The 19,029-nt window shown below is 49.7% G+C and overlaps 1 protein-coding gene across 3 annotated transcripts in view; it reads left to right on the top strand.

The window, feature by feature from the left end:
* The window catches only part of MYLK (myosin light chain kinase), a 123,124-nt gene that overhangs the window by 54,998 nt on the left and 49,097 nt on the right, over positions 1–19,029 (top strand). For all 3 annotated transcript variants that reach the window (XM_019652518.1, XM_019652524.1, XM_019652531.1), the window contains one exon: positions 6,285–6,371. In XM_019652518.1, the coding sequence (XP_019508063.1) occupies positions 6,285–6,371 (87 nt within the window). The remainder of the gene's footprint in view (positions 1–6,284; positions 6,372–19,029) is intronic.

The raw sequence follows: 19,029 nt of genomic DNA on the forward strand, positions 1-19,029 counted from the left end.
CACCCAGGACGAGAAAAAGCTGACCTTCAAGGCCTGCCATGACCAGAGACTCATGCGTTTTTAGTTTATGCATTAGCGGGGCAGAGTGCCTTTCTCACTGAGAAAACCAAAAGTCAACAGGGTCAGCAGCCCTCCCAGGTCACAAAGACAGTGCTCAGGAGATACGGTGTCTCTGGGTATCTCGGATCCAGATGCCACACCCTTGGGGCCACCTTGCACAGGGAGTTACCCTGGAGGACTTGAACCTGGGTGTGTCTGGTTCCAAAGTCTGCACCTTTCCACAAGTGGTGTGGCCTCCTGTCTAGTGAATAACATGGCAGTGTCCACTCTCCAAGAGATGCAAGCCCCCCTTAGTAATAGCCTTTCCTGCTGAGAAGTCCTTCTGTACATTTGGCCTGAGTGACCCATTCCCTCCTATTCCAACCAGGTGAAAGGAAACAAAGCCCCTTGTGCCAAAATCCCAAGATAGGAGTCAGAAGACACCTCAGTGCCCTTACGGGCTTCTTTAGCCCTTCCAGCTGAGGTTACCCTTCCCCAGCCACCTGGCTGAGGACATCTGGCCTCAGCTGCCAGGGAGATCAAGGGCTTCGCGACCATGGAGGGTTGTGCATGTGTGTGGTAGTAGGCACCCATGCCATCATGCATTTAACAAATATATGAGTGCCCACCCTGTGCTCGGCACCTCTCCAGGAGCTGAAGTTAAAAGCAGCAGACAAAACAGAAGTTCCTGCTCTCGGGGACTTTACATTCTAGTGAGGGGGAGACAATAACATGGATGAACAGATACATCACAAAATCTCAGGCAATCTCACATGTTTGAAAAAAGCCAAGTGGGGTAAGAGGGGAGGAAAGGCCATTATGGGAGAGGGTAGCCGTGGGACTCCTCTGAGGAAGTGACATTTGAACAGGGACCTGCAGGAAGTTAGGGAAGGAGCCCCAGAAGTCAGAAGGAAGAGGTAACAGTGAGAGCAAAGTCTCTGAACTGAGACGATGCCTGAGGCATTCCCAGAACTAGGGAGTCAGGGTGTCAAAGCCTGAACTGGGGGGCAGAGAGATGGAAAATGAGATGGAGGAAGACGAGATCTGCCAGGCCGTATACGCTGCGACAAGGAAACTGGATTTTATTCTAAGTATGATGGGATAGCACGGCATTATAAAGGATCGTGCTGGTGGCCGTGTGGTGACCAGACCCAGAAGGGGTAAGAGGGAGAACATGGAGACCTGCTGGGAGGTTGCTGCAATAGCCCAGGCAGGAGGCAATGGCCGCTTAGGTTCCCTGGAAGAAGAGGGAGATGGTCAGATCTATAATCTATTTTGATGGTAGGGCTGATAGGATTTGCTGATGAATTAGAAATGGAGAGAAGGCTAAGGTGACTCTTAGTTTTCCTGGGGAGTGCAGAACAATGATGGAACCCCCTACTGAGATCAGAATGCAGCGGGTAAGGGGACAAGCAAGAGTTCCTTGCATGTGAAGTTGAAGATGCCTATTAGACATCCAAGTGGGCATGTCGCATAGGCAGGCGTTTAGATGAATCTGGGTTGAGGAGGGAGGCCAAGGCTGGAAGCAGGATATGGGGAACCATGCACATATGAGGCCATTTAATGCTCTGGGATTGAATGTGGTCCCTAAGGAGTGGCTGTGGATGGAGGAGGGAAGGAGGCAGAGTCCAACATTGAGAAGGAGGGCAGGACAGGCCTGCGAAGTGGACTGAGAAGGAATGTTCCCAGTGAGACAGGAAGAAACCCAGGACAGAAGGGTGTCCCAGAATCCAAACGGCCATCATTTCTATAAGAAAGGAATGATGGAGGTCAATGCATCAATTGCTGCTGCCAAGTAGAGTAAGATAAGCCTGAGCATTGGCCATTGGGTTTAGCAATGCAGAGGCCATTGGTAACCATGACAAGGGGGGCGCTAAGGGAGTGATAGTCAAAAAGCCCGATTGGAGGCATACAGAGACGGAGCCATTTTGCTGAAAGCCACGCAGGTGAGTGGGAATTGAAACTCCAGCCTTGGCTCCTAACCACTGCGGTCCAGCTGCCACCATGGCCACTTGCTGGTTGTCGCTGAGCTGATTTCAGCCCACCCTTCTTTTGTTGGCCTCAGCCCTGCCATAGTCAGAAGTCTGCTCCCACTTTCGCATTTGTTGTTTAGGCAGCCAACGTGTATTAGGTTGAACTAAACAAAATTGCTGTTCTAGTAGGTCAAAAACACTTGAATATTGGCAAATGGTATGGTTCAACCTGAAACAAGTATATGAAGCACTTAGCATCGTGCTGGGCACAGACTGAGTATCCATTAAATGCCAACTATGACTTTAGGCCCCATTCACTCCTCTGTTGGGGTGTGATTATTCCTGTTTTCCTGATGAAGAAGGTCAGGCTCAGAAAAATTCAGGAACTTGCCCAAGGACTCACCATCACCAAGTGGCACAGACAGGAAGTCCTAACAGGACTCTCTCTCCTGATTATGGCAGCATGCTGCTTGCTCTGGGTCGGAGAGGGAGGCCAGCCCCTCTATCCTGCCCTCTCTTGGGGCTTCTGGGAGCTTGTACCCCCCCCCTCCCTCAAAAGTCTATCTACACCTCATTCCCCCTACCTGGGGTTAGAGCCCAGGGAACGGACCTCTTGGGGGAGACAGAAGAGAAAAACTGCCCTGGAGGACTGAGTTCAGAGCTAGCCCAGGAGTGGAAGGGGTGAGGCATTGTCCATATAAGGAATCATTTTCCTCTCTATGTGGAGGCCCCCCACGTCCCCCGCCGCCATCTTCCTCCCCCATGCTTCTTTGGGGCACAACCAGACCAGCAAAGGACTCCAGCCATGGGGCCCAGATCTAGAAATGGAGTTCAGTTTCATCGCCAACTGATTAAAATAGACAGAAAATACAAGCTGCTCTTAAACTTTTATTACTATTATTTTTATCTCCTGGGCAGCTGTGTCAGCGCAAAGCTGGTTCTGATTAAGCACATGGTCCTTCAGCCCACTCCTTGCTGCGGTTCTCACGGAGGGCTAGTGGCTCGTGATGCACGCACATCCCCCAAGGCGGGGCGGGGCAGGGGGCTGCTGCGGAGGGAAGAGAGGACTCCAAGTTGGGGGTGTGCCTGGTGAAAGGGAAATTGAGCCCCTTTCCTCTGGCCACGTGGAAAGATAAGGTGCACAGAACTTCTGAAAACAAGACTCAGAGTACATGGCAGGGAAGTGCACTCACACGTCAGTGTAAAGCCAGCACCCAAGAGCAGAGGATAGGCACCGACGCAGGAAACGTGTGGTAGGGGCCAGTCAGGGAGGACTTTCTGAAGACGGGGAATTTTAAAGCAGATTTGGAAGGAGGCGAGGAAATACAGTGAACAGGAGGAATAAATTAATAGTAAAGGATCATTTTTTTGCTCTCCAGAGCACTGTTCCATGCATTCTTTCCCTTGGGCCTCATAACAGAGAAAATAAGAGGCATTCCATTTGTATAGATGTAGAAATAGAGACCCAAGGCACTTGAAATAATTTGCCTGCCAGCCCAAGATTGCTGGTGACAAAGCCCAAACTAGAACGCTCCTTTCTTGGTCCTGCTCTAAGGATGCTTAGAAGCACAGCCCCACCCAACCCCATGAGGAGGAATCTCAGCCCTGTCTCCCGTCCTTCAGGAACCCAGGAAAACTGGGCCTCTTATCCTTTGCTTGCTTATGCCTCAGTTTACCCATCCATTAAGAAATAAAAAAACAGCAGCCTGATTCTTCTTTATCTCCCTCTTCTGGTGTCCCAGAACTCACCAAGAGACAGACGGCAAAGAGAGTGCTAAAGCCAAGGAACACAGAAATGTCTGTACATGCTCTGCCCTGTCCTTCTCTCCTGAGAAAGTGGGGGGAACAAACAAATTTCTGGATGCACCTTTCTTTATTTTTTATTTGTTTTATTTATGGGGGGTTGCACCTTTCTTTAAATTGTCTTTGGTGCATGTCAGAAGTGCTGGTCTTGAAAGAAGGGAAGTTGGGAGGGCATCAGAGAGGAAACTGTAAACTTAACCCTTTACACCTGGTTATGGTACCCTGTTCCCCAATATCAAGGAAAGGACTGACAGGTTTTTCTGTCTCTTGGAATAGCCCCTGAGACCTTCCCTGTGCCCCAACCCCACTTCTATACACCCACCACCACCACCACCACCACCACTACCCCAGAGGGGAGAGACCAGGAGTTTTCAACCTGGCAACATGTTAGAATCATCTGTGGAGCTTCTGGATAATATTGACACCGAGGCCCTGACCAAAACCGATTAAACCAGGATCTGAAGAGTGCGATACTTAGGTATAGGTACTTCCAGTGTGCAGCCAAGGTTGAGAACCACAGACGTTGACAAAAGTTGTACTGTACTGAGGGCTTTTCTGTAGCTGAGAATGGCCACTATGCCTGGGGGGAAACCCAATGTGAGAAAATGAAATCATCCTCTTCCCATGGCGTTTCCTCTTCCTCCATATGTTCACATGGAACCTGGTGTGTGGGTCGCCCACTGAGGAGACAGGACACAGGCAGTGTCAGCTCCAGATGGCAGGACCCCTGACTCCCCATCTGGGGCTCCTTTGCTCTTAAAGAAGGTGGCAGAAGGATAACATGCAGTGGGGAATGGAGGTAGAGAAGGGGTCCTGGTTATCAGGTGCTGCTTAAAAGGATTTCTTCCAGCTTTGTTCCCTCAGCCCCATGCCCTGTCATTTACTGCTACAAGTTCCACTTAAAGCCTACACTTAATCATTCTTGTAATTACACATGTACAGCTCTGGGTTGACTCCCTGGAGACCTGTGTGCTGTGAGCCTGGATGATACCTGCCCCAGGCCTCTACCCCTGGATTACCCAGCTAACAGGGAGTGGGCAGGCATTAGCCTGGGGAGGAAGCCTGACTGGTGTGGAGGGATTTACACGGGCAGATCATATTCTCCCCGTGGCATTTGGAGCAGGAAGGAGACTCAAATGCCCTCTAGAAGGAGCACTACATCCAGATGGGAGCACCAAGAATCCAAGTGCCAGGGAAGGGTATGTCCCTAGCCCCTAGTTCTACGGCCCCATGCCCAAACCCCAAACCCCCTAGGAGAGAGCATGTGTTAACAGCCAGGACTGCCCTGTCCAAGAGGCGGGGACAGCAAGATGGCCCTTCCTACCCAGCCAAGCCACAGGAATGTGGCTGAAGCCTCAGCTGGAAAGTCCCACCTCCTTCTTCCTCCGCCTGAGCTTCCTCTCTTCAGGAGCAGGAAAAGGATGGACAGGAAGGGGCGCTAACGGGGAGGTTCCCTCCTAGCACGGTCCCTGAAGAGAGCTCCTTGTGGGGCAAACGCTGGAGCATAGTGATAACCATTCAGCAAGCTGCATCGTACCCTTGCTTCTTATCTGAGTCCCTGGGTGGTTTCCCCTCATCTTCCTAAAGTCTAGTCTCCTTGGGGCCCAGTAAGGGCCTTTTTGGCTCAGCCCAGCCCAGTGCAAGGCAGTGTTACCCTGCTGCCCTGACCAGGGAGGGTTTCCCTGGCATTATCCACAGCGTGCGTGCCCATGGAGGAGAGGCCTGTGGCGTTGTGCACTCATCCCTTTCGGCTCTGCCCACAGGTTACTGCCAAAGGGTTTCACTGGGTCCATTTTGGGGAGGGAGAGGGATGCAGAAGCCCCCACAATAGGCCCAAGGCTCAGTCCAGAATGGGGGTGGCATTGCCAGCCTCCTGCTCAGAGGCATTTGTCTGGTTTGGAGGTCTGACTGTCAGTACCCACCTGTAGAAGGAAGTCTGGGAAATCAGAGGCTACAAGCTCCCTCCAGACCATGAACCCAAGGACAGGGACTTTGTCCCCTCCTTCCTCTGTACGAGAGACCTCTTCACACAGAGCAGGCTTCTGGATATCCAGACGGTTTAGCCCCAGAGAGTCAAGGCCCAAGGAAGGGAAAGGATGGGGGGGAGATGAGTAGAGGGGCACCAACTCTCCCCCTGCCCTGCATGATGTGGTTTCTGGCAGCACATGCCTGCGGCAGAGGGGAAAGCATTAACGAGTTCCCAGGACAGCCTGTCCATCCATCTTGCCAGGGCAACTGTGCTCTCTCCACCTGATTTATAAGGCCCAGTGCAGCAGAGCTCCTTCTTTGGTACTCTTGCGGAGAGAAGTCCGGCCGCAGGCACTGAGGGCCCTCAGAGTGGGGTGGGGGAGGGAGTGGCTGGAAGGGGCTATCATTTTAGTTGAGGTGGGATTTTTATTGAGATGCCTCCTCTGCTCATTTCCTTGGGCAGCTGCCAACTAATGTTTGTTGTCACCTGTTCTGCTCCAGATGCTCCCGCCAGTGAGAATGCCAAGGCCCCAGAGATGAAAGCCCGGAGGCCCAAGAGCTCTCTTCCTCCCGTGCTAGGAACAGAGAGTAAGTACTTGTTCAGCTTTTCTCGGCAACCCAGGACTGGGGACCACGCCCCTGCTTCCTTGCCTGCACTCCTGAAAGCCTGGCCCCTTTCCTCACCCGGTGAACCGCTGGAGATGGAGCCAGCGGCCTTCTCTCAGCCCCTCCCATGTCTCGCCCACCTCCCCACAGCCGGAGTGGTGGTACACACACATGTCCACCCTCAGCCTCACTCAGGCCCCTTCTACTTCTCCTGATCTCTCCCAGGTGAGTTTCCTGCCAGGTAGACCTTTCAAAATGGGGCTCTGATCTTATCATCCTAGTTGGAGTGTCCAGCAGCCCCCAGAGTCTTATCAAGCCCATGAAAGTGAACCTCTCCCACCTAGCTGCCCTGGCGCACCTCCGTACATATGCACACATTCTGACATTGACCTCAGCCCCCTTTCCAAGTGCTATCCCCCAACTCCTTTACCCCTGAACCCCTCAGTATGCACTGGGCTTCTCTGTGTGCCTTCACGCCTTTGCTCTGGCACCTCTCCTCCTGGGACACCTGTCTCATGGGACCAGCTCCCACAGAAAAGCCACCTCGAGCCCGATCTCGTCCTTGCTCCAGCCAAAAGTAGCTCTTCCGTCCTCTGAGCCCCTGTAGCGCTCAGCTCTTCTCTTCTGCCGTTGACTGTCTTCACAGTATCACGGTGATGTGTCCAGTCTCATCCTCCAACCTCCATTGTAAGTCCCCTGAGGGCTGCTCAACTGGCCTGCTCACGCATGCCCCTTTCAGGGTGACGCGTGCTGTGTGTTGTTCATAGGAGGCCCTCACCAGAGTCTCTGAGAATCAAGTTGCAGCTGTGCTATAAATAGTAAGGGGCCAGGAGCTTCTCCTGTGAGTAAATAGCTGGCTCCCTCTCTGTGGATCTCGGCTTCCCCCAGGGCCCAATTATCTATTAAGCGAAGAGCCTAGGGGCCACAGTGCTTTTACAGGCCCACAAAAATATCCTAACATCTAGTAAAATTAGAAGGAAAAAAAAAACTTAAGTCAAAGGAATTGTTTTAATTCGTGATATTAATATATTCATCTTTATACCAGTGCAGTTGTAATATATATGTGTGTGTGTCTCTCTCTCTGTCTCTCTCTGTCTCTCTCTCTTTCTCTCTGTATTTATATTTATATTTTTTGGTTTTTCTCTTTAATGGAGGAAGAGGTCAATGAGGGCAAAAGTGCCTAGAGTCCACAAAAGTCATAAAGCAGCAGCCCTGGCTTCCACTACTGATTAATTATTGGTCTCATTTTGTTAGAACTATGCTTTGAATCCTCCAGTTTTAACAGAGGGTGTGGAGTTGCTTGAACAATGCTAACACAAGCTTTCTATGTTTAAAAACAAAAACAAAAACAAGCCAAGCGCTTAATTACCCATGCTAATTGAGGGAAGTGATTGAGCTTGATTCATTCAAAGGCCGTTTCTCTTTTTCTTTTACAACACAGTGTTCTGTGACTTAGTTTTACTTTTTGTTTTCAAAGCAATGTATTTCCCTTCCTAATGACAAGCTTGGGTTCCTTGCACACATAACCAGCCAGGCCGTGTGGGATGCTCGGCCTTCAGTATGTTGGGGCAGCCGAATCGGAACAAGAATTTCTCATGGATATTTAGCCTCTTGCAGGGAGCCTCCGATAATCGAGTGGACCTTTAATAAGTTGTTGGAAGTGCATAAGCAGTTCTAAGAAAAACCAAGTAAGCATGGGCTAATGATTTTATCTTACAAAAGGATTTTGTAGGCCCATGCTTTATTAGTTACAGGAAGTGTGAGCAGAACAGATGCGGGATCTTAGAAGAGCACCAAGTGCAGGTGCATTAGGGGTATGACAGGTCCTTTACCTGTCCCAGGGGCAGGGGTGCATGGCATTTGAGCTGAGAGGTCAGCAGCCTCCTGTCCTTAGCTCTGGCACATCCATTTCAGTGCAGTCCTGAGGGAGGTTAGCAGGGTCAGAGGAGAGCTGTGAAAGAGAAAAACAACCTGGAGACCATGAGCAGACCAGGGCCCTGGGCTCTTTGCTCTAGAGAAGAGAGGGCCATGGAAAACCCCAATCAAGTTATCCCCATCCAATTCTACAGCAAGGGCTCTCTACCCTGGCTGCATATTAGATTCACTTATGGAGCTTTTGTTGTTGTTGTTGGGGAACAGTGTGTTTTTCCAGGACCCATCAGCTCCAAGTCAAGCAGTTGTTTCAATCTAGTTGTGGAGGGTGCAGCTCTTTGGTCCATACTGGGATCAAACAGGCAACCTTGGTGTTATCAGCGCCACACTCTAACCAACTGAGCTAACCAGCCACCCCGAGGAGCTTTTGAAAACACAGCTTGTCTGAGCTGCACCCCAGATTAATTAAATCAGAATCTCTGGGGTTGGGACCAGGCTGCAGTGTTTGTTTAAGCTCGTGGGCCATTCCACTGTGCAGTGGGTAAGGCTGGAAAGCAGCTGTTCCAGAGGGAAGCCCAGGGCCCTGGCACTGTTGGTCTTGAAAAGCAGATGGGGTCTCCTCTCCTGCCTCTGTTAACTGTGGAACCGCGTCCGGGCCCCTCATGCCCAGGTCCTAAGAGTATCTCAGTCATCTGCCCCACTCTCTGTAGGGAGGGAGCAAGATGTTGTGCTCTGAAGTGTGGAGGCTAGAAGCCTCGGATCTTACCCCCGCAGAGAGAACAGGAGAGGGGCTTACTGAGCAGGGCTGCTCAGTGAGAGGGGCAGGACTGGCGGAGTGTTTCACCTCTGCTCACAAGTGGATTAACTCCAGTGGCTACTGCTCATCTGCTGAAGGGGAATTTCACTCTGTGTAGAGAGGCTTCATGTTGGAATGACAGACGTCTTACCCCCAGAGGAATGCAAGTGTGTGTCTCCATGTATAGTAATGGCCACTGTGAACCCCTCTGCCTGCCCATCCACCCAAGCCTCCCATCAACCCAACTTGTTACCCTCTGGAGGCGCCTGAGAAGGCAGCTACCCAGAGGTAGGAAATGAAGGGAGTGTCTTTTAGGTCTGTACCCCCAGTTCTTTTCTGACTTTGGGGGGTAATTTGTATTATTTATTAATTACATGAGTTAAATATGCATGCATTCTTGTTGAGACATTTTTAAGCAGTATAGAAATATACCAAGTACAGTATGAAAGTCCTCTTTCATGTACCCCCAATTCCACTCACCTCCTCAAATATGTTCACAATTACTTTTTTCCGTGCATTTACATTTGCAAATGTATCACACCATCTGTACACCTCTGCAGCTTGCTTTTTTTCCCTCTTAGCATTGCCTTCTCCGGTCCCAAATATTTCTGATTCCATGAGAAAGCCCAGAGATTCGTGTCCCTGATCTGGCTGTGTGTGTGTGTATATGTGTGTTCATTTTTGTCAAGGATTGGGAAGTACCTAATCTAACCAGGAAATCCATCTTTCCTGCCAATGACTGATGGAAAGCTGAGTGTTTTTCTTGTCAAACAGATTGTGGCCAGATCCCTCTGTGTGCACCCTCCCCTCCGCAGCTCCCGTGTTCAGCCCTGTAAGTGAGCTGTCAGGTGTGAGAGTGGACAGCGCCCGTCCACACTGTGGCCTGAGAGCCCCTGGGAGCACCGCCGCTGCAGAGCCTTGGGGAGCATGAGAGAAAAGCCAAGTCAATCTGCCCAACCTTGGGGGCAGGGCGAGAGAAAACTGACAAAACAGTTAACCTACAGGACACCAACTCACAAGTACAGGAGTCGGGGGGGAGTCGTGTAGGAAGATTTGGGATGAGGGAGACTCTGGGCCCCGTTATGAAGCAGGAGAAGAACGTGGTTAGGTTGAAGAATGATAACATTGTGAGGGAGAAACTGCACGGGTGCTAGACTGAATATTGGGAAGCCACCCAATTCAGGGCATCATCATACAAAACATACAAAACAAGCATTTATTGAGCACCCGTGCTGCAGGCATCATCTTAAGCGCTCGATCTATGTCACCTCAGGCAAGTCTCACCCTGAGCGACCAATGGTTGTTCCCATTTTACAGATGAGCAAAACTGAGCCTTAGAAAACTAAATTTTCCTGCCCAGGGTCTCACAGCTAGTAAGATGTGGAACTACGAGGCCAAACCTGCTCTACGTTCCTGCCACAACCACCCCACTGGGTGCCTCGCCATAGCCTCAGAGTCATACATACTTCATGCCGTCCCCACAAGCCTGGGCAGTGCTTCTGTTGGCCCGTGTGGAGGGCAGAGGTCTGACTGCCACTAGATCTAGTGGGAGAAGGAGGGCGACAGCTGGCATGCTTGCCTGGATCGAGACCTTTCAGGGTATTTGCTACATGCCTCTCAATGGGAATATTTTTAATACCTTTATTTTCATATGATTTCAAATTGACGGAAAAGTTGCAAGAAATCAAGAAACTTTTATATATCCTTTACTTAGATTCACCAGTCATTTACATTTTTGTTCCATTGTTTTGTCATTCTATCTATTCATATATATTTGTCATTCATCATATATTCGTATAGATATATATTCATTATATACCATGTAGATATGTATACAGTATGTATATGTTCATGCATGTATACTCGTCATATGGATATAGATACCATTTATGGATGAGGGACATCATACCCTCGACCTCTACATTTCTCATTGTATATCTCCTAGGAACATAACCACAATGCAGTTATTAAAATCAGGAAATTTGACATTGAACCAATACTGCTACCTAATCCACAGTCTATGTTCAATTTTTGTCAACTGTCCCAATCCTTTATGGATGGTTTTCCCCTGCTTGATGGGCAGTTGATGTCCACATTCCTAGAACACTTCATCCACTCCTCCAGCCCAGAGGGAGTCATCTCCCACCTTTGGGACGAGAACAGGAGCAAAGTGTATGGGCCAGGGGGGAAGCGCCAAGGCTCCTCCCCTGAGGTGAGTGGCTGTGGGGGGCAGCAGCCCCCTTGATGGGCCTCCAGATGCCTATTTACTCTGTCCAGCTCTGGAGCAGTGCTCAGGGACAAGGCGTAGCCAGACAGCCCCTGGTTGAGAGAGAAGGCGACAGAAGTCTCGGTTCTACCACTAACTGAACATGGGGCCTTAGCCAAAGCCCTTTGTCCCTTGGGACCTTGGCTTCTTCACCTGTCAGATGGGCTCTCTCTCCGACTGACCCCAGGCCTTTCCAGCTCTGACATCAGGCCATTCAATGAAATACTTTTTTTAAGTGACGCAGTTCAGATGAGGGCAGCTAACTCCCTGCGGTGTCATCTGATGGGTGAAGGGTCAAAGCTACAGCCAGCCTGGGTTGTGTTACACAGCAGCAGAAACATCCTGACGGGAAGGAGGCCTTACCCATAAGGCCCAGGCTTAGGGTGTTCCAGCTGGAAGGAATCTGAATGGAATTTTGTGTGAAGGAAGCATCGATGGAGCTTAAGAAATGGTTTCAGAAAATACAGCTGAGACCATGCTAGTATGATAATAGACTCAGGGATTCCTCCAGTCAGTCTGTAGAGCGGATGGTCTTTTAGAAAAGAGATAGATGGGCATCCACAGGGCACTTCTACACCTTGAGGAACAGGAATTAGGGCTTCTCCATCTCTGAAACGCCAGTGCCTGGCTCAAAGCAGGGATACAATAAGTATTTGATTTTTCAAACGGATTCATGAGTTTCCATGCTTTAAGGGTCCCTGCCTCCACCATGCTCTGGGATTGGGGGAGACGCAGGTGGGATACCCCTTTGTAGTCCATGCCTGGCCTTGGCCTGAGCTTCACCTCTGACATTGGTCACTTTGGCTTCAGTCACCACCATGGCCCATCCCCAGTTATGATGCTTTTAGATATCTTTGCTTTGACCTTCTATATATGTCTCTCTCTGAAACCAAAAGTCATGTCACCATGAAAGCATCTTTGGATGTCAAAAGTAGTGTCCAGTTTTTCTGAAAAGATTTCCCCAGGATCAAATCTTTCTTTTAAATATTCTCTCCAGGTCATGGGGAATGTTAAATCCTGATAAGATTCAAAGGGCTAGAAGGAAATGCTGGGCAGGTTGAGACTTGGCATCAATATTTGCTTGACAGTGGAAGATATGGGAGCTTAGGAGAGAAGCTTGGGTATTTTCATGAGTGTCTTTGAAAGCTGGCACCAACTCCCAGTGACTCTAACCGAAGTTTTGGTCAATGAGGAATGATGCTGCCTGTCACCTCCCGCCACCCTGCCATGCGTGTGACCCTCCTGTGACCTACCCCTGCTGCTGCTTCAGCTCCTTCCCAGCCAGTTAAATGGCAGGATAGGTCCTCCCCAGGGAGGATTGGAGGACGCCAGTCAGGCAATCCTGGAACTGCAGTCCCAGCCACACCGGGCTGCCTCTTTCACAACCACCTTGACGCTCTTTGTCCTGGGGGCTTGCGGATGGGTGTTTGCAGTAATAAAGAGGAGCAGTGTTCTTCTGGATTCTTCGTATGCGACAGCCTTTGCTATGAGGTGGTGTGTGCGGAAAATTTGTCCAGAGATGTTAATTCTGGGAAAACGACCACTATTTCTGCACAAATCTGTAAGGAGGAACTGGAAGGGGCCTGGTGTATGCAGAGGAGGGGGACGGGTGTTGTCACGTCACCCAGAGCCCTGGGCCTCCCCCAGCACAGGGCAGCAGGGTTCAGCCTTCCGTCCCCAGGTCCTCTCGGCCACCTCCTGCTCTGAAACAGTCTATAGGATGGGTACTCCCTCCACACATCACCAACCCAAGTTCCCTTCAGGAGCCTTTGGCAGCAAATTAATGCTCATTTGGGGAATTGTGAAGGTTTTGATGTCTATTTTTAGTTAACTGCCTAAAAAGGGCAATGTCCCCAGAGAGGCAGAGATCCAGGGACCTCCCTGTACCCGAGGCTGTTCATGCTACCTCCCTAGTTCTCCTCTGCTTTCCACTATCTCAGACCCTTTTCACTCTGTGAGACCCATCTTTAGGCTCTGTAAATCCCTCCCAGATGCTTGCTCTGGCCTTTCTGCCTTGCTGATTCTCGGGAGAGAGGTACTCAGGTGCCTTCAGATTGAGTAGCCTGGAAACTTCTGTGGGGTGCTGACCTCCTCAGAAGGTGCCAAAGGGAGATTCATGAGGCCAGGACTAGGTTCAGGCTGGGGCAGAAGCAAGAGATAGATTACACAGACAGTTGGAGGTGGATCTCCCCAGACCTGCCTCAGGTTTCCCAGGAGTTTGGAATTTGGTTTTCCAGATTCAAAGCGCTGATCCATGATGTTTTTATTGGGCTGCTTTACTTCTTCCATCCTCTGTCTCCTGTCTAGAGTAGAGGGCTCAGCATCAGGTGGCTTTCGTCAAGTTGGTCACAGAGCCAGGAGGCTTCTTTTCATGGAAAGTCACAAAGGATTCAGGCCCCAGGATTAATATCTCAGCATCAGAGTCTAGGATAGGGGTAGAGCGTTCTTGGAAGTTCCCAGGTTAACCGAGAGCCTCAGGGGTTCCGCTCATGCCTTTCATAGTTATTTTTCAAGCATGTGCCAGGTACCGTTCTAGGTAGGCACTGGGGAGACAGAAGGTGAGCAAGATGGGCCCTGTTCCTGTCCCCGGGGAGCTTGCTGTGGTCTGTATGTGTTGAGGGCGGGTTTCTGCAGTTGTGATGCCTTGTGACAGATGCTGAAATAGAGCCAACTGAGAGGGGCGTGGAACACAGCCTGCGGTCGGTCGTCCTGGAGGAGGTGCAACAGGCATCAAAGAGCTGATGGCAAAGCCTGGTACTGCAGAAACTGAAAGGCGTTCGGGGTAGAGTGTAGGGCGGTACAGGGACCAGCAGCAGCAGTATCCCAGGAAGCCCAGGAATCTGTGCTTTTAGCAGTTTCTCAGGTGATCATAATGCATGCTAGATTTTGAGAACCACTGATATTGAGCACCGAGGGCATGGGTGGGGGTGTTCCCCGGGAGGGAACAGTAAGAAAGAAGGCTGGAGATGGAAGTCGGGGATAGATCTCCAAGGCCCCCTGAAAGGCGAATTGGACTTGATCCTAAGGGACAGCAGGCAGATAATGGAGAGGTTTAAACAGTGGAGTGACATCAGGTCTGCATTTGAGAATAACCACTTTGGCCACAGTGATGGATGTGTTAGGATGGGGCCTAGAAGGTGGTACAGTTAGGACTAAAATGGTGACAGTGGGGATGTGGAGAATGGCAGGCCGAGCAGGTATTTCGTTGATGGAATTGACAGACACTGGTGACTGGATACGAGCAGGGACGGGGCTTTGGGAGAAGCAGGGGCGAGCAGCATAGTGAGGAGAAGAGCCTGGATTTGGTTTTGGACATGTTGGCCCTGCAGTCTGTGCCAGGGGAGTGATGGTGGGGTAGTGGGATGTATAGCTGGGCTCAGGAAAGAGGCCTAGGCTCCAGGGGAAAGGAGGGCAGCGGACGGAGAGGTCAAAAGAGGAACTCTAATAGCAGTCTGGGGGAGGAATTGCTGGCCAGGAAGGGGATGCTGCTGGCTGGCTGGGAGAAGTGACCAAGTCCCCCCTCGAAGGACAGACCCTCGGGCAAGGACAGGGACGATGCTCTGCCCTCCTACCTGACCCGGTGGGCGGTGGCTGTCATGGGATTTGCAAAGATGGTTTGGTTTGGGTTTCTTCCTGTGATATTCCTCTCTGACACTAGGTAGTGCAGTGAGTTTGGGGTGTTGGAGAAGGGAATGAGAGACAAAGAGCTGACAGGAATAGTAAGATAATAGGAAGGGTGGATCCAGATGAGAAGAAACTAGTTGGTGACCCAAGAGGCATCTGGACCAGCAAGAGTGTAACCTCTACCGGGGACCTGAATCGGGAGAAGGTGCTTCAGGTACATCGTGAGAGCTCTCGTGTAGGTGTGAGTCTGAACTGGCAGACACTAGCATACTAAGTAGGTGGACACAAGTCCACAGAAGTCCTCTGGGGATCTATGTGGGAAAGGGGCAAATTGGGGGAGGCGTTGGTATTTGTGCTATACTTTCTTCACAATGTAGCTTCACTCTTTACAACAAATTTCATTTATTCTTCTCATTTTTTGAATGAGGCAACCGAAGCTCTGAGAGGTTAAATAACATGTTTTATGCCACACAGTCTAGGGGGTGACAGGGCAGTATTTGAACCCAAGTCCAGCTGCAGAGCCTATGCCCACTGCATTTCTGCAGAGAGACAGAGAAGGGTTTCAAAGACCTGGACCTGGGGATGGAGCAGAGTGTCAGCAGGAAGAAAGCAGCCATTCGCCAGGGCCTCAGGAGGCTTAGATCCTATCTGTACTCAGCCACATGTGGTTTTATGAACCCAGCAAGTCATCTGACTTGTACGCAAATCCATGTCCATTGCATGAGATGGAAACAATATGAGGTGCCCTGTTTGTGTCTAGTTGGGGTAAGAACCATATGAGAAGTAGGATGATGCGAGTATGGGTTAGAGACAACCCTCTGAGGCGAGCTCTCTACAAGAAACCAGGTTTTAGAATCAGGTGATGACTCTGCCTTCCCATGCATTAATTATGTTCTCCTAAGCCCAGACACAATGAATGGATTACAGCAGATGGTCATATAAAATATGTAGAGAATAGGATACGGAACACTGTTAACATTTAAAATTGATTTTGCTAATAGGAACCACACCAGTTTCAAATGCTAACCAATTCAAACAGCAGAAGCTCCAAATTTATAGAACAAACAAACATAAAACTTAGGCCTTCATCCCATTTGACTGTAACATAGAAAGATAAATACGAGTTCAAGCTCTACTTCGAATGCATAGGTTTTACCCAGGGCCTCCGAGAATGGGAAAGGGAGGGACTTTGGCGTCATCTGATTTCCTGCTGTGCTGCTTGTCCCCTCCTTAGCAACTCCTGGCCCACACCTCCAGGGGCTGTCAACCTCCTTCCCAGCCCCCAGAGCCTGTCCACAGCCACGTTCGTTTGCTGGGGCTGTCCTAACAGAGCTCCACAGACTGGATGGCTTCAACAGCAGAAATGTATTGTCTCACAGTTCTGGAGGCTGGAAGTTCAAGATCAAAGTATCAGCAGGCTTCGTTTCTCCTGAGGCCTCACTTCTTGGCTTGCAGATGGCTGCCTTCTCACACTGTCCTCACATGGCATCTCCTCTGTGCATGTCATCCCCGATGTCTCTCTGTGTGTCCAAATTTCCTCTTCTATGACACCAGTCAGATTGGGTTAGAACCCACCTTAACAGCCTCATTTTAACTTAATTACTTCTTTAAAGACCCTATCTCCAAATATAGTCATATTCTGAGGTACTGGGGATTAGGGCTTCGACATACAAATCTGAGAGGAAGGGGGTGCAGAAATAGAACTAAGCCCGTAACAACAGCCCACCACACAGTTCTTCTGAACAGATGTCTTTCCCTTTCCACAGGAGGTCAGATCCTGGCTCTGGTAGAAGCTTTTCTTCTTCCCTTGAGGTTCTCTCTCTTCTAGCTGTGCCCTCTCCCTTTCCAAGAGCCCTGGATGAAGGGGGCTCAGCCAGTGATGGGTGTTGCATATCTCATCCAGCATCTGCTCCTTAAGGATCTGGCTTTCCCATTCTCTTCCATCTAGCGTCTTTGGGCTCTCCCTCTCCTAGCCTTCTGCTTTCAAAGTTGTCCTCTGCCCTCGCACCTTGGAAGAAACCTTAGCTTGATACTCCTCTTCTCTCACCCCATTTCTTTCTGTCCCTTTCACCTCCAGCATTCTTGGTGCATTTGTTGACTCCTTCCTGTCTCCTTGAGAATCTCCTCTGGCGTGATTTCTGAGCCCACAGCCCCACTGCACTTGCCTCTCCAACCCCACACATGACTCGGTGCTGGTCACGCCTAAGCCCACTTCCCAGTGCCCGTTCTGTCCTCCCTGTGGTCACAGTGACTGTCCTTCTCCTGCCTCTCAGAGTCCTCCCACTGCCCCTCGCTATCTTCACTGTGGGTATCACCTGGAATCAGACCCTGGCCCCTTTTCATCTTTCAGTGCATTTTTTTCCCCCAAAGAACTGACCCATCCTCACGGCTTCCATTATAAATTGCATGTTTGATCCTGAAATCTTTCAGTTCCAGTCTCTACCAACCTCTCTCTAGAATTCTGATCCTGGGCTTTTTCCTGCATACAAATTAAATTCTTTCATTCACAGCATTCACTTGGACCAAGCCAAACTCATCTTTTACTCCCGATATGCCATCAATATAATTTTCCCCGTTGATCCAAGCAAGAATTCTCTAAGGGAAGTTTATACCTCCCCTCTTGTTTAGCCCTTAATTTTTTTCGACTTTTCCTCTGTCTCTTATTTATATTTTCTTTTCTGCTGCCTTTACCAAAGCTGGACCCGGGTGATCAGTTCCTTCCAAGAGTGTGGCAATAGCCTCTTTACTGGGTATCCTTGTCCCCCAGGAACTGGACACACCTCCAGGTGTCCTCTAGCACAGTCGGACTGCTGTTTGTGTGAGGACTCCCTGTTCACTGAGAACAAAGACCCAACTCTCAGACTCAGCCTTCTAGTCCAGCACTGTCCAACAGACTTTCTGTGATGATGGCAGTGTTCTATGTCTACACTGTATGGAAGCCTCTGACCATGTGTGGCTAGTAAGCATTTGAAATGTGACTAGTGTGACTGAAGAACTGAATTTCTAATTTTCTTTCATTTAAATTGTCATACTATCTTCACACCACTGCTCTCTAATCCCAGCCCTGTACTCTGGCCAACCTCCAGCAAACATCACCCTGGTTCCCAACTCTGAGCCCCTCCCTGTGGCTGAGCTATGGGTCAGGCTCTTCTCCCTTCTCGAGTTAGAGCTTCTCTAGTCCTCAGGCCCATCCAACGTCACACCGCTTAGCCCTTCCTTACCATCTCCTCAACCTACAGGGTATACTCCTTCTCCTTCATTTGAACAACCATGCATGTTGGCTGGATAAAATTATTTTAACTTTCTATTTAACTTTTATTTTGAAGTAAATTCAGACTTAGAGGAAAGTTGCAAAAATAGTACAAATAATTCTCGTATACCCTTCACTCAGATTCTTCAAATATCAACATTTTACCATGTTTGCTTTATATCTTCTCTCTCCCTCTCTTTTTCCATCTCTCCCTCTACCTCTACACACACACACACACCACACACACACACACCACACACACATTTTATGATCAGTGTGATAGCAAGTTGCACATATGGTATCCTCTGCACCTAAATACTTCAGTGTATATTTCCTAAAGCCAAGGCCATTCTCTTATAAAACCAGTTTGGGGATCAAAACATAAAATTAACATTGACACAATCCTATCATATAATTTATTGGACTTATTCAGATGGTTCCAGTTGTCCTATAAATGTCCTTCATGGCAAAAGAAAAAGAAGCCTTTCCTGGGACCACATGCCTTGACATTTAAGCCCTTGAGGACCAGCCCTGATTTCTCCCATTTGTTTGGTTTTCTCCTCAGTACCCAGGCTAATAGTATGTACAGATTGGCATTTGCCCGACACATTGTAGGCCCCCAATAATTTTTTGTGATTTGGACAAATGGTTCAATAATGGTGACGAGCCAGGGTGAACCTGGTGGCAGCAGGCCCCATGCTGGGCATAACCACGTGACTGGTCCTCATCAGCTCTGTGCTCCTAGAGTGCCTCTGTCAGGGATCACCTCCTGACACCGTCTTCTGGGGGTACTCAGGTGGGCAGCATTACTCTTCCCTTTTATAGGTGTACC

This window comes from Hipposideros armiger, unplaced genomic scaffold (genome assembly GCF_001890085.2).
Source record: "Hipposideros armiger isolate ML-2016 unplaced genomic scaffold, ASM189008v1 scaffold_8, whole genome shotgun sequence".
In the NCBI taxonomy this organism is placed as follows: Eukaryota; Metazoa; Chordata; class Mammalia; order Chiroptera; family Hipposideridae; genus Hipposideros; species Hipposideros armiger.